Source organism: Equus caballus, chromosome 17 (genome assembly GCF_041296265.1).
Source record: "Equus caballus isolate H_3958 breed thoroughbred chromosome 17, TB-T2T, whole genome shotgun sequence".
Lineage (NCBI taxonomy): Eukaryota > Metazoa > Chordata > Mammalia > Perissodactyla > Equidae > Equus > Equus caballus.
The window spans coordinates 39,191,262-39,205,589 of record NC_091700.1 but is presented as its reverse complement, the minus strand read 5'-3'; the positions used below and the strand labels follow the sequence as shown (position 1 = coordinate 39,205,589).

General features: G+C 40.9%; 2 protein-coding genes across 3 annotated transcripts in view; one reads left to right on the top strand and one right to left on the bottom strand.

The window, feature by feature from the left end:
* Positions 1-14,328, bottom strand: part of LOC138918381 (mitochondrial ornithine transporter 1-like) — a 139,371-nt gene that overhangs the window by 39,924 nt on the left and 85,119 nt on the right. The window lies entirely within an intron of this gene.
* LOC138918370 (phosphatidylinositol 3,4,5-trisphosphate 3-phosphatase TPTE2-like) overlaps positions 1-14,328 on the top strand; it is a 159,338-nt gene that overhangs the window by 69,915 nt on the left and 75,095 nt on the right. The window contains exons 24-27 of the mRNA XM_070239622.1: positions 3,080-3,127; positions 4,011-4,064; positions 10,130-10,177; positions 11,061-11,114. Coding sequence (XP_070095723.1) covers positions 3,080-3,127; positions 4,011-4,064; positions 10,130-10,177; positions 11,061-11,114 — 204 coding nt within the window. The remainder of the gene's footprint in view (positions 1-3,079; positions 3,128-4,010; positions 4,065-10,129; positions 10,178-11,060; positions 11,115-14,328) is intronic.

Genomic DNA, 14,328 nt, shown 5'->3' with positions numbered 1-14,328 from the left:
TCTTGTTGTTTAGTTTTAAGATTTCTTTGCGTATCTGTATATTTGTTATTCCTTTATCAACTGTGCCTTTTGCAAATATTTTCTCCCAGTCTGTGGCTTGTGATTTTATCCTCTTGACATTGTGTCTTGTGGAGCAGCAGTTTAAAATGTTAATGAAGTCCAGCTTATCGGTTATTCCTTTCATGATCTTGATTTTGCTGTCACATCTAGAAAGTCATGTTTCTAAAGAGGTCATCTCGGTTTTCTTCCGTGTTATTGTCTTCTAGGAATTCTAGAGTTTTGCTTTTGACATGTGGGTCTATAATGCATTTTGATTTCCGTTTTGTAAAGGTGTAAAGGTCCATGTGCACGTTCATTGTCTCGCACGTGGATGTCCAGTTCTTCCAGCACCATTCGTTGATAAGACTGTCTTTGCTCCATTGTATGGTCTGTGCTCCTTTGTCAAAGAACGGTGGAGTATGTTAACGGGCATCTATTTCTAGGCTCTCTGTTCTGCTCCTTTGGTCCATTTGTCTGTTCTTTCACCAGTACCACACTGTCTTGATTGCTGTAGCTTTATAGTGAATTTTGACATTGGCTCATGTCAGTCCTTCAACTTTTTTCTTCTTTGGTATTATGTTGACTTTTAAAAAGCTATTGCAGTTGCGATACGGTCAGAGAAAATCTATATGATATTGCTCCCGTGCACGTTATTAATGCTTTGTTTATGTCCAAATATGTTGTCTGTTTTCATAAATGTCACTTGTGTGCTCTCAAACAAGATGTGTTCTGTTTGCTCTGGAGAGAGATCGTGTCAGTCTGTTCTTATTTTCTTTGCTCTTTTTGGAAGCTTTTAGAATTTTCTCTTCATTTCCATGGATCCTTTACAGATAATTTTTTACTTCCTTCTTTAACTTTGTGAAATTTATCTTCATTAGTTTTTGAATATTTCGTCTTCTCTGTTTTCTTTTTTTTTCATCTTAGATGTCTTGGATTTCATTTATTTCAGATGTTAGATGTCTTTTTTTACCCACCATATCACACTGCTGTTCTTTCAAATATTCTCTCACTTTATTGTTTTATTCTGTTTTCTGGGAGAGTTTCTCAATGTCATTTTCCATGTCTAAATAATTTGCTGTTCTCATGTATCCACACTGCTATTTATCCCATGACTTAAGTCTTTAACAATCGTCCTTTTACACCTATTTCCTCATGAGGTTTTCCTTATGCTTTCTCATTGTCACTTCGTGCTACTAACATCTTCCCTTGTATCTTTAAGTGTATTTGTCATGCTTATGTTCCAGTATGTTCCAGTAGTTCTACTTCAAATGGTCTATGTTGCTCACTTTGTTGTATTTCTTTTTCAGTCGTTGTACTCCTCAGGTATGTAATTGTTTTGACTTGTGAGCTTTCATTCCTTGTGGCTGTTGGCTACTCTGTCTGGCATCTTGTATTAGAGAAGGGCTAACGTTTTGCTTGGGACCATCTCAGTCTGTGGCTGTTATCTCAGAATAATTATTAATAGTGTGTCCTTTTCACTCTCAGAAGTGTCCTCTCTTGGGTGCTGTATTATATAGTCACCTTTGTTGAGACCTAGGACCTAAGGTGTGTTTTTCTAAGTAAGTTTAATATGAGGGCAGGTGATGGCCCCAGGCGCAGACAGTCTCAGAAACCGTGAAACACTGTGACCACTCAACTCCTGTGGTCAGGATCTGTCACCTTTGAGCTCTTGGGGAAAGCGGCATTTGAGGAGGCATTTGAGGTTGTCACCTGGGGCTTGGGAGACGGAGGAGGTGGAGGAGTGAAGGATCAAGGATTGTTCAGCCCTTCCCTGCTTTCATCAGCTAACCTAATGCTACTCTAATTTTATCCTAGCTACATCTGGGTGGTTGCTACTTGTTTCTGCTGAGAAAGGAAAGTGATCGCTTCCAAGCAACTCAGGGGAGAGGCAAGAACGGTCCTTAAAATTTTCCCTCACACTGAGCCCCTCAAGGCTGCCACCCACTGCCCCTAACCCCAGGCTACCCACCAATTAAGAGACAGCCTTCAGGCCTCTGTCATTTCCCAGGGTTGTCACTCTTGTTATTTCTGGGAATGCATAGTTCCTTAGACTTCTGAAGTTTTGGGAGGAGGATGCAACATGCCGTACCATTTGGCGTCTTGATAGGAACCCATGATTTCTCTGGAAATTATCAGGGTGTGTTACTTTGATGAGAACCTTTAAGTGTATTTGAACTTTAAGATATACGTACTAATGTATATTGTTGCCAGATACAGAGTTAATGAAATTTGAAAGAATTTGGTGAAGAGTGCAGGCTGTCCAAAAATCAATAATATTTGTGCAATGCTGAATATTAGCATGATACTGTGAAGGTGACAGACTCAAAGTGCATTTTGCAAGTGTCTTATTTTGTAGATGAAGAAAAAGATAAATAGAGAAAAGATTACCCAAGCCAGTTTTGAGGTGACAAGTCTTGATTTTGGATAATATAACCAGATAACGTTTTCTGAGAGGACTGTAGAGAAAAAGAAAAAGAAAAAGAATCATTGTAAACGCATGGTCTTCACGCAGGTCAGAAAATCTTTTAATCATCATTTGGTCATCGTTGACCTTCCTACTTGTTTCTTTCCTACCAGATAACAACCAGGGACTAGGCCCTGACACTGTGTGTTCATTGTTCTTGTGTATTCTCTTTCTATCTATATCTCTGTGTTAGCTCTTACTTGGATGCACCTCCCCATCCCGACACACTCAGATCCCTCTCACGTTTCCCAAATTGATTCCAGAGTGCATGAAGGAGAAACAAAATGGTGAAGAAGGAAGGAGGTGTAATCATGAATGCTATGTCTCCCTTGTTCCCTTCATTCTCTTTCCAGTGGATACACACAGGGACACACAGACACGCACACACGCACATACAGAACCCGGAAACTGTGTCAGAGGTTCCAGTGCTGGACCCTGAAACGGATGCTTTTGTTTCTGTCGTGTTTCCTCGTGACTTTACTTTTTGTGTGCTGCAATTCTGTTGGGAAAAAGAACCTGATTATCTTCCAAAATGTCTGACTCTATTTTTTGTACATGGTTTTTACTCTATGGCAGGGTTATGGATTCTTCCCGAATGTCGTCTGGCAACAGTGACAAGATGGGGTGAGTTGACATGAGTGATCTGAGTGGTGAAAGGTATGGGGGGCATCGATGGCAACAACAGGTTTCCATAAGAGACTATAAGCTTCTGTAGGTAACTTTCTTTCCTGTTGGGCCTAGGTGGCCAAAGGAAGGAGGAGTCAGAAGAGGGAGACTTCTTACTCACGGTTTGTTTGTGAGCCTTAGAAAGTAGTAGCCAAAGCTTTGAGGAAACTCTCAGAATGCCTGTGTGTAAGACTCTGCTAGAGTGGGCCAGGAGAGGAGAGAATCCTATTTGGAGCAAGGAGACGGTAGCAGTGGAGAGGGAGCAGTGGAGCTCTCAGCAGAAGAGAATGGAGCTAAACAGACCTCGGCTCCTTTCGTCAGCCTCCAGAGCTCTGCCACCATCTAAAGCTGGTGTCCCGAATGCCAAGCCACCGTCATACTGGAGGGAGCCCGTGCCTCAGACCTGCAGTCATCTGAACCCTGTATGAGGAACAGAAAAGACATACATGATACATGAAGGGTCAGGATGTGGTGGAGGGTGTTGAGGATCAGGAAATTAGGAGGAGCTGGGGAAATGTGTACCTACAACCTGGAGTTGAATTTTGAGCTAAATTCAACCTCGATGCAATTACACGTGAGAGTAAGGTTCAGTAGTGAAGAATTGTATTTCAATATCTTCATTCATTAGGCTTTTTGACCGGCCGAAGATCTTCGTTACAACTATAGAAAGCCCTATTTCTAGGGAAGATTAAAATACTAGTTTCCAAATAACTAACATCCACATAAGTTTTTAGGGTTCAACCAGTTTACCACTTGAAGACTACTTGTAACTAATTGCAAACAAGAGTGTAACTCTATGAAGTCACTAGGAGTCTGATCATATATGCTTTTAATTCTTTAGAAATGACCCCGATGAACTGACAGAAGTAATCTGTGATGGAACCACCAACAAAAGGTGACGTATATACTCAGAGAGAGAGAGAGAGAGAGAGAGAGAATGAGTGAAATGCAGACGCGGCATTATCCATGGGAATGCGGAGTATTCTGGACAATGATTCTAAGATCTTTTCTAAAATTTCGGATCCACTGAGCTAAGTCATGTTTATCATATTCTTAGATTCACAGAATCCTTCTTCAAATAAGTTGGTCACATCACTGTCCCATGTAGGAAATCTCAAATGACAGGTTGTTGCATTTCTTGGTGTTTACGTTAACATAGAACAACTCTCCAGGCTCCGTGATGATTTGTTATGAGGACCAAATAAGTGTTAAACACTTAGGACGATGTCTGGCACGTAATAAATACCATTTAAGTGCTTATTAGATGGAACAAAAATTTTCCGGGTACTTAGTCATGTCATCTGAACACAGCGATAATTTTCATTTTTCCTGTCCAGTCCTTATACCTCTCACTTCTTTTTCTGACGTCATTGAGCAGTGTTGGAAGGCATATGGCTCTTGGGAGGAAATAAAAGGAGGTCAGGACTGGAGAACAGGATTGAGGGGAGAGAGGTGCGCCACAAGGATGAGGGCTGGCAGGGCCAGGTTTTGAAGGGCATTGTAGGCTCTGCTGAATGGTTTTGGCTCAATCCTAGTAGCACTGGCAAGGCAATGAGGGGTCATGCTTGAGGCTCTACAAACAATACAAACTCCAATCGTGAACCGTAGACCTACCAAATGTAGCTTTCTAGAGAGGTAGGCTCTTCTAGAGATGCACTCCTAGACTGTGCATTCCCAGGTATGTGGACATCTTTAGGGGTGATGTCTGGGATGAGGAGAGGGTATGTTGTCTCTGCCGCTATATGGGCTTTTAAGGGCTGGAGAGTCTGTGCAGCTCGATGTTCCCTCTCCCACGTGAATGCTGAGAAGAGTGAGAGCTGACCACAAAACAGGGAGCCGACTCCAGACAGAGTGTGGAGAGACCCAGTGAAGATAGCCCTTTGAGTCTTTAGTCAGGAGGTTGACAGAGCAAATCAAGACATAGACTCAATAAGGGGCATTGTTCTAAATGCACTTTCAAGTTTCCTTGGGAGAATAGGTTGAATGTAGGATGAGTTGAGACAGAAAATTTTTGGTTTTGCAACGTCAGCTTTTTTGTACTATCTCCTTTTTTCCCCAATCTCATTTTCACCAGAACAAGCACCAGGAGAGCTATTTTTGAAACACTTTTTCCATTGTAAGAATTCGAAACTTACGCAGATTTCTAAATTGTGGTAAATGCATGTAACCTAAAATAGATCATCTTCAGCATTTTTAAGTGTGCCATTCTGTAGCGTTAGGTACCTTCATATTGTTGTGCAGCCAACCTGCAGAACTCTTCTCGTCTTGCAAAACTGAAACTCTGTACACATTAAACTACTCTCCCCGTTGCCCCTTTCCCAAGCTCTTGGCAACCACCATTCTACCTTCTGTCTCTGTGAGTTTGACTACTCTAGGTATGTCATGTCAGTGGAATCATGCAAAATTTGTCTTCTTGTGACTAGTTATTTCATTTAGCACAATGCCCTCAAAGTCAATCCATGTTGCAGCATGTGTCCGAATTTCATTTCTTTTTAAGACTGAACAATATTCCAACACATACAGAAATTTCTCGCAAATGGTTCCAAAAGCTCCAGTATACCCTTTACTTACTTTTCCAATTGTTAACATTTTGTCACATTTCCTTTGTTACTCCCATCATATGGATATGTAGGTATATAGACATAAATCTATCTATCTATCTATTTATCGATCTATAGATATATATAGAAAGAGAGAGAGAGAAAGAAAATACGTTTAGATATAGATATACACTTAGAAAGAGCTCTCTCTCTCAATATACCTGTATCTAGATCTGATTTTTATGTGAGTTGAGGCAGAAGATGTTTGATAGACACACACGTGACACACACCTTCCTACACACTTAGGCTCTATTCCTGAATCATTAGAGAGAAAATGCAGACCACATACCCTTTACTCCTGAATATTTCAGTTTTATTTTTCTACCTTCAGGGACACCTAACCACAGCACAGTGATCAAAATCAGAAAATTTTCACTTCCGTAACCATAATACGATTACCAGAATTGGAAAATGAAAGCCATAATAGAATATTATCTGATTTATGGTTTACATTGCGACTCACTCTTGGTGTCATACATTCTATGGGTTTGGATAAAAGTAGAATGACATGAATCTGTCATTAGAGTTTCATAACGATGGAGTATTTTCACTGCCCTAAAAATCCTTTGTGCTCCGCCTATTCATCCTTCTCCCCGCCAACTCCTGGCAACCACCGATCTCTTCCTGTCGCCCCAATTTTGCCACGTCCAGAATGTCATATAGTTGGCCTCATACAGTATGCAACCTTTTCAGATTGGCTTCTTTCACAAAGTAACATGCATGTAAGGTTTCTTTTCACAGCTTGATAGCTCGTTGCTTTTTAGCGCTGAATAATATGCCGTTGACTAGATGTACCACGGTTTGTTTATCCGTTCATCTGGTGCAGGACATCTTGGTTGCTTCCGCTTTTTGGCGATTACGAGTAAAGCTGCTATCAACATTTGTGTGCAGGTTTTCATCTGCGTGTAAGTTTTGAACTCCTTTGGGTAAATACCAAGGAGCGTATGTTAAGCTGGATCGTACGTTAAGGGTTATGCTTGGTTTTGTAAGAAACCCCTAAACTGCCTTCCAGAGTGGCTGTTCCGTTTTGCCTTGCCACCCATACTGAATGAGTGTCTCCATTGCTCCACATGCTTGTCAGCAATTGCTGTTGTTAGTGTTCCATAGTTTTGACTATTCTAACAGGTGTGTAGTGGTATCTCATTGTTGTTCAATTTGCATTTCCCTGGAGCCATATGATGTGGAGCATCGTCTCATACTCTTAGTTGCCATTTTTATGTCTTCTTTGGCCAGATGTCTGTTAAGTTGTTTGCCCCATTTTTTAATCTGGTTGTGCGTGTTCTTGTTGTTTAGTTTTAAGATTTCTTTGCGTATCTGTATATTTGTTATTCCTTTATCAACTGTGCCTTTTGCAAATATTTTCTCCCAGTCTGTGGCTTGTGATTTTATCCTCTTGACATTGTGTCTTGTGGAGCAGCAGTTTAAAATGTTAATGAAGTCCAGCTTATCGGTTATTCCTTTCATGATCTTGATTTTGCTGTCACATCTAGAAAGTCATGTTTCTAAAGAGGTCATCTCGGTTTTCTTCCGTGTTATTGTCTTCTAGGAATTCTAGAGTTTTGCTTTTGACATGTGGGTCTATAATGCATTTTGATTTCCGTTTTGTAAAGGTGTAAAGGTCCATGTGCACGTTCATTGTCTCGCACGTGGATGTCCAGTTCTTCCAGCACCATTCGTTGATAAGACTGTCTTTGCTCCATTGTATGGTCTGTGCTCCTTTGTCAAAGAACGGTGGAGTATGTTAACGGGCATCTATTTCTAGGCTCTCTGTTCTGCTCCTTTGGTCCATTTGTCTGTTCTTTCACCAGTACCACACTGTCTTGATTGCTGTAGCTTTATAGTGAATTTTGACATTGGCTCATGTCAGTCCTTCAACTTTTTTCTTCTTTGGTATTATGTTGACTTTTAAAAAGCTATTGCAGTTGCGATACGGTCAGAGAAAATCTATATGATATTGCTCCCGTGCACGTTATTAATGCTTTGTTTATGTCCAAATATGTTGTCTGTTTTCATAAATGTCACTTGTGTGCTCTCAAACAAGATGTGTTCTGTTTGCTCTGGAGAGAGATCGTGTCAGTCTGTTCTTATTTTCTTTGCTCTTTTTGGAAGCTTTTAGAATTTTCTCTTCATTTCCATGGATCCTTTACAGATAATTTTTTACTTCCTTCTTTAACTTTGTGAAATTTATCTTCATTAGTTTTTGAATATTTCATCTTCTCTGTTTTCTTTTTTTTTCATCTTAGTTGTCTTGGATTTCATTTATTTCAGATGTTAGATGTCTTTTTTTACCCACCATATCACACTGCTGTTCTTTCAAATATTCTCTCACTTTATTGTTTTATTCTGTTTTCTGGGAGAGTTTCTCAATGTCATTTTCCATGTCTAAATAATTTGCTGTTCTCATGTATCCACACTGCTATTTATCCCATGACTTAAGTCTTTAACAATCGTCCTTTTACACCTATTTCCTCATGAGGTTTTCCTTATGCTTTCTCATTGTCACTTCGTGCTACTAACATCTTCCCTTGTATCTTTAAGTGTATTTGTCATGCTCATGTTCCAGTATGTTCCAGTAGTTCTACTTCAAATGGTATATGTTGCTCACTTTGTTGTATTTCTTTTTCAGTCGTTGTACTCCTCAGGTATGTAATTGTTTTGACTTGTGAGCTTTCATTCCTTGTGGCTGTTGGCTACTCTGTCTGGCATCTTGTATTAGAGAAGGGCTAACGTTTTGCTTGGGACCATCTCAGTCTGTGGCTGTTATCTCAGAATAATTATTAATAGTGTGTCCTTTTCACTCTCAGAAGTGTCCTCTCTTGGGTGCTGTATTATATAGTCACCTTTGTTGAGACCTAGGACCTAAGGTGTGTTTTTCTAAGTAAGTTTAATATGAGGGCAGGTGATGGCCCCAGGCGCAGACAGTCTCAGAAACCGTGAAACACTGTGACCACTCAACTCCTGTGGTCAGGATCTGTCACCTTTGAGCTCTTGGGGAAAGCGGCATTTGAGGAGGCATTTGAGGTTGTCACCTGGGGCTTGGGAGACGGAGGAGGTGGAGGAGTGAAGGATCAAGGATTGTTCAGCCCTTCCCTGCTTTCATCAGCTAACCTAATGCTACTCTAATTTTATCCTAGCTACATCTGGGTGGTTGCTACTTGTTTCTGCTGAGAAAGGAAAGTGATCGCTTCCAAGCAACTCAGGGGAGAGGCAAGAACGGTCCTTAAAATTTTCCCTCACACTGAGCCCCTCAAGGCTGCCACCCACTGCCCCTAACCCCAGGCTACCCACCAATTAAGAGACAGCCTTCAGGCCTCTGTCATTTCCCAGGGTTGTCACTCTTGTTATTTCTGGGAATGCATAGTTCCTTAGACTTCTGAAGTTTTGGGAGGAGGATGCAACATGCCGTACCATTTGGCGTCTTGATAGGAACCCATGATTTCTCTGGAAATTATCAGGGTGTGTTACTTTGATGAGAACCTTTAAGTGTATTTGAACTTTAAGATATACGTACTAATGTATATTGTTGCCAGATACAGAGTTAATGAAATTTGAAAGAATTTGGTGAAGAGTGCAGGCTGTCCAAAAATCAATAATATTTGTGCAATGCTGAATATTAGCATGATACTGTGAAGGTGACAGACTCAAAGTGCATTTTGCAAGTGTCTTATTTTGTAGATGAAGAAAAAGATAAATAGAGAAAAGATTACCCAAGCCAGTTTTGAGGTGACAAGTCTTGATTTTGGATAATATAACCAGATAACGTTTTCTGAGAGGACTGTAGAGAAAAAGAAAAAGAAAAAGAATCATTGTAAACGCATGGTCTTCACGCAGGTCAGAAAATCTTTTAATCATCATTTGGTCATCGTTGACCTTCCTACTTGTTTCTTTCCTACCAGATAACAACCAGGGACTAGGCCCTGACACTGTGTGTTCATTGTTCTTGTGTATTCTCTTTCTATCTATATCTCTGTGTTAGCTCTTACTTGGATGCACCTCCCCATCCCGACACACTCAGATCCCTCTCACGTTTCCCAAATTGATTCCAGAGTGCATGAAGGAGAAACAAAATGGTGAAGAAGGAAGGAGGTGTAATCATGAATGCTATGTCTCCCTTGTTCCCTTCATTCTCTTTCCAGTGGATACACACAGGGACACACAGACACGCACACACGCACATACAGAACCCGGAAACTGTGTCAGAGGTTCCAGTGCTGGACCCTGAAACGGATGCTTTTGTTTCTGTCGTGTTTCCTCGTGACTTTACTTTTTGTGTGCTGCAATTCTGTTGGGAAAAAGAACCTGATTATCTTCCAAAATGTCTGACTCTATTTTTTGTACATGGTTTTTACTCTATGGCAGGGTTATGGATTCTTCCCGAATGTCGTCTGGCAACAGTGACAAGATGGGGTGAGTTGACATGAGTGATCTGAGTGGTGAAAGGTATGGGGGGCATCGATGGCAACAACAGGTTTCCATAAGAGACTATAAGCTTCTGTAGGTAACTTTCTTTCCTGTTGGGCCTAGGTGGCCAAAGGAAGGAGGAGTCAGAAGAGGGAGACTTCTTACTCACGGTTTGTTTGTGAGCCTTAGAAAGTAGTAGCCAAAGCTTTGAGGAAACTCTCAGAATGCCTGTGTGTAAGACTCTGCTAGAGTGGGCCAGGAGAGGAGAGAATCCTATTTGGAGCAAGGAGACGGTAGCAGTGGAGAGGGAGCAGTGGAGCTCTCAGCAGAAGAGAATGGAGCTAAACAGACCTCGGCTCCTTTCGTCAGCCTCCAGAGCTCTGCCACCATCTAAAGCTGGTGTCCCGAATGCCAAGCCACCGTCATACTGGAGGGAGCCCGTGCCTCAGACCTGCAGTCATCTGAACCCTGTATGAGGAACAGAAAAGACATACATGATACATGAAGGGTCAGGATGTGGTGGAGGGTGTTGAGGATCAGGAAATTAGGAGGAGCTGGGGAAATGTGTACCTACAACCTGGAGTTGAATTTTGAGCTAAATTCAACCTCGATGCAATTACACGTGAGAGTAAGGTTCAGTAGTGAAGAATTGTATTTCAATATCTTCATTCATTAGGCTTTTTGACCGGCCGAAGATCTTCGTTACAACTATAGAAAGCCCTATTTCTAGGGAAGATTAAAATACTAGTTTCCAAATAACTAACATCCACATAAGTTTTTAGGGTTCAACCAGTTTACCACTTGAAGACTACTTGTAACTAATTGCAAACAAGAGTGTAACTCTATGAAGTCACTAGGAGTCTGATCATATATGCTTTTAATTCTTTAGAAATGACCCCGATGAACTGACAGAAGTAATCTGTGATGGAACCACCAACAAAAGGTGACGTATATACTCAGAGAGAGAGAGAGAGAGAGAGAGAGAATGAGTGAAATGCAGACGCGGCATTATCCATGGGAATGCGGAGTATTCTGGACAATGATTCTAAGATCTTTTCTAAAATTTCGGATCCACTGAGCTAAGTCATGTTTATCATATTCTTAGATTCACAGAATCCTTCTTCAAATAAGTTGGTCACATCACTGTCCCATGTAGGAAATCTCAAATGACAGGTTGTTGCATTTCTTGGTGTTTACGTTAACATAGAACAACTCTCCAGGCTCCGTGATGATTTGTTATGAGGACCAAATAAGTGTTAAACACTTAGGACGATGTCTGGCACGTAATAAATACCATTTAAGTGCTTATTAGATGGAACAAAAATTTTCCGGGTACTTAGTCATGTCATCTGAACACAGCGATAATTTTCATTTTTCCTGTCCAGTCCTTATACCTCTCACTTCTTTTTCTGACGTCATTGAGCAGTGTTGGAAGGCATATGGCTCTTGGGAGGAAATAAAAGGAGGTCAGGACTGGAGAACAGGATTGAGGGGAGAGAGGTGCGCCACAAGGATGAGGGCTGGCAGGGCCAGGTTTTGAAGGGCATTGTAGGCTCTGCTGAATGGTTTTGGCTCAATCCTAGTAGCACTGGCAAGGCAATGAGGGGTCATGCTTGAGGCTCTACAAACAATACAAACTCCAATCGTGAACCGTAGACCTACCAAATGTAGCTTTCTAGAGAGGTAGGCTCTTCTAGAGATGCACTCCTAGACTGTGCATTCCCAGGTATGTGGACATCTTTAGGGGTGATGTCTGGGATGAGGAGAGGGTATGTTGTCTCTGCCGCTATATGGGCTTTTAAGGGCTGGAGAGTCTGTGCAGCTCGATGTTCCCTCTCCCACGTGAATGCTGAGAAGAGTGAGAGCTGACCACAAAACAGGGAGCCGACTCCAGACAGAGTGTGGAGAGACCCAGTGAAGATAGCCCTTTGAGTCTTTAGTCAGGAGGTTGACAGAGCAAATCAAGACATAGACTCAATAAGGGGCATTGTTCTAAATGCACTTTCAAGTTTCCTTGGGAGAATAGGTTGAATGTAGGATGAGTTGAGACAGAAAATTTTTGGTTTTGCAACGTCAGCTTTTTTGTACTATCTCCTTTTTTCCCCAATCTCATTTTCACCAGAACAAGCACCAGGAGAGCTATTTTTGAAACACTTTTTCCATTGTAAGAATTCGAAACTTACGCAGATTTCTAAATTGTGGTAAATGCATGTAACCTAAAATAGATCATCTTCAGCATTTTTAAGTGTGCCATTCTGTAGCGTTAGGTACCTTCATATTGTTGTGCAGCCAACCTGCAGAACTCTTCTCGTCTTGCAAAACTGAAACTCTGTACACATTAAACTACTCTCCCCGTTGCCCCTTTCCCAAGCTCTTGGCAACCACCATTCTACCTTCTGTCTCTGTGAGTTTGACTACTCTAGGTATGTCATGTCAGTGGAATCATGCAAAATTTGTCTTCTTGTGACTAGTTATTTCATTTAGCACAATGCCCTCAAAGTCAATCCATGTTGCAGCGTGTGTCCGAATTTCATTTCTTTTTAAGACTGAACAATATTCCAACACATACAGAAATTTCTCGCAAATGGTTCCAAAAGCTCCAGTATACCCTTTACTTACTTTTCCAATTGTTAACATTTTGTCACATTTCCTTTGTTACTCCCATCATATGGGTATGTAGGTATATAGACATAAATCTATCTATCTATCTATTTATCGATCTATAGATATATATAGAAAGAGAGAGAGAGAAAGAAAATACGTTTAGATATAGATATACACATAGAAAGAGCTCTCTCTCTCAATATACCTGTATCTAGACCTGATTTTTATGTGAGTTGAGGCAGAAGATGTTTGATAGACACACACGTGACACACACCTTCCTACACACTTAGGCTCTATTCCTGAATCATTAGAGAGAAAATGCAGACCACATACCCTTTACTCCTGAATATTTCAGTTTTATTTTTCTACCTTCAGGGACACCTAACCACAGCACAGTGATCAAAATCAGAAAATTTTCACTTCCGTAACCATAATACGATTACCAGAATTGGAAAATGAAAGCCATAATAGAATATTATCTGATTTATGGTTTACATTGCGACTCACTCTTGGTGTCATACATTCTATGGGTTTGGATAAAAGTAGAATGACATGAATCTGTCATTAGAGTTTCATAACGATGGAGTATTTTCACTGCCCTAAAAATCCTTTGTGCTCCGCCTATTCATCCTTCTCCCCGCCAACTCCTGGCAACCACCGATCTCTTCCTGTCGCCCCAATTTTGCCACGTCCAGAATGTCATATAGTTGGCCTCATACAGTATGCAACCTTTTCAGATTGGCTTCTTTCACAAAGTAACATGCATGTAAGGTTTCTTTTCACAGCTTGATAGCTCGTTGCTTTTTAGCGCTGAATAATATGCCGTTGACTAGATGTACCACGGTTTGTTTATCCGTTCATCTGGTGCAGGACATCTTGGTTGCTTCCGCTTTTTGGCGATTACGAGTAAAGCTGCTATCAACATTTGTGTGCAGGTTTTCATCTGCGTGTAAGTTTTGAACTCCTTTGGGTAAATACCAAGGAGCGTATGTTAAGCTGGATCGTACGTTAAGGGTTATGCTTGGTTTTGTAAGAAACCCCTAAACTGCCTTCCAGAGTGGCTGTTCCGTTTTGCCTTGCCACCCATACTGAATGAGTGTCTCCATTGCTCCACATGCTTGTCAGCAATTGCTGTTGTTAGTGTTCCATAGTTTTGACTATTCTAACAGGTGTGTAGTGGTATCTCATTGTTGTTCAATTTGCATTTCCCTGGAGCCATATGATGTGGAGCATCGTCTCGTACTCTTAGTTGCCATTTTTATGTCTTCTTTGGCCAGATGTCTGTTAAGTTGTTTGCCCCATTTTTTAATCTGGTTGTGCGTGTTCTTGTTGTTTAGTTTTAAGATTTCTTTGCGTATTTGTATATTTGTTATTCCTTTATCAACTGTGCCTTTTGCAAATATTTTCTCCCAGTCTGTGGCTTGTGATTTTATCCTCTTGACATTGTGTCTTGTGGAGCAGCAGTTTAAAATGTTAATGAAGTCCAGCTTATCGGTTATTCCTTTCATGATCTTGATTTTGCTGTCACATCTAGAAAGTCATGTTTCTAAAG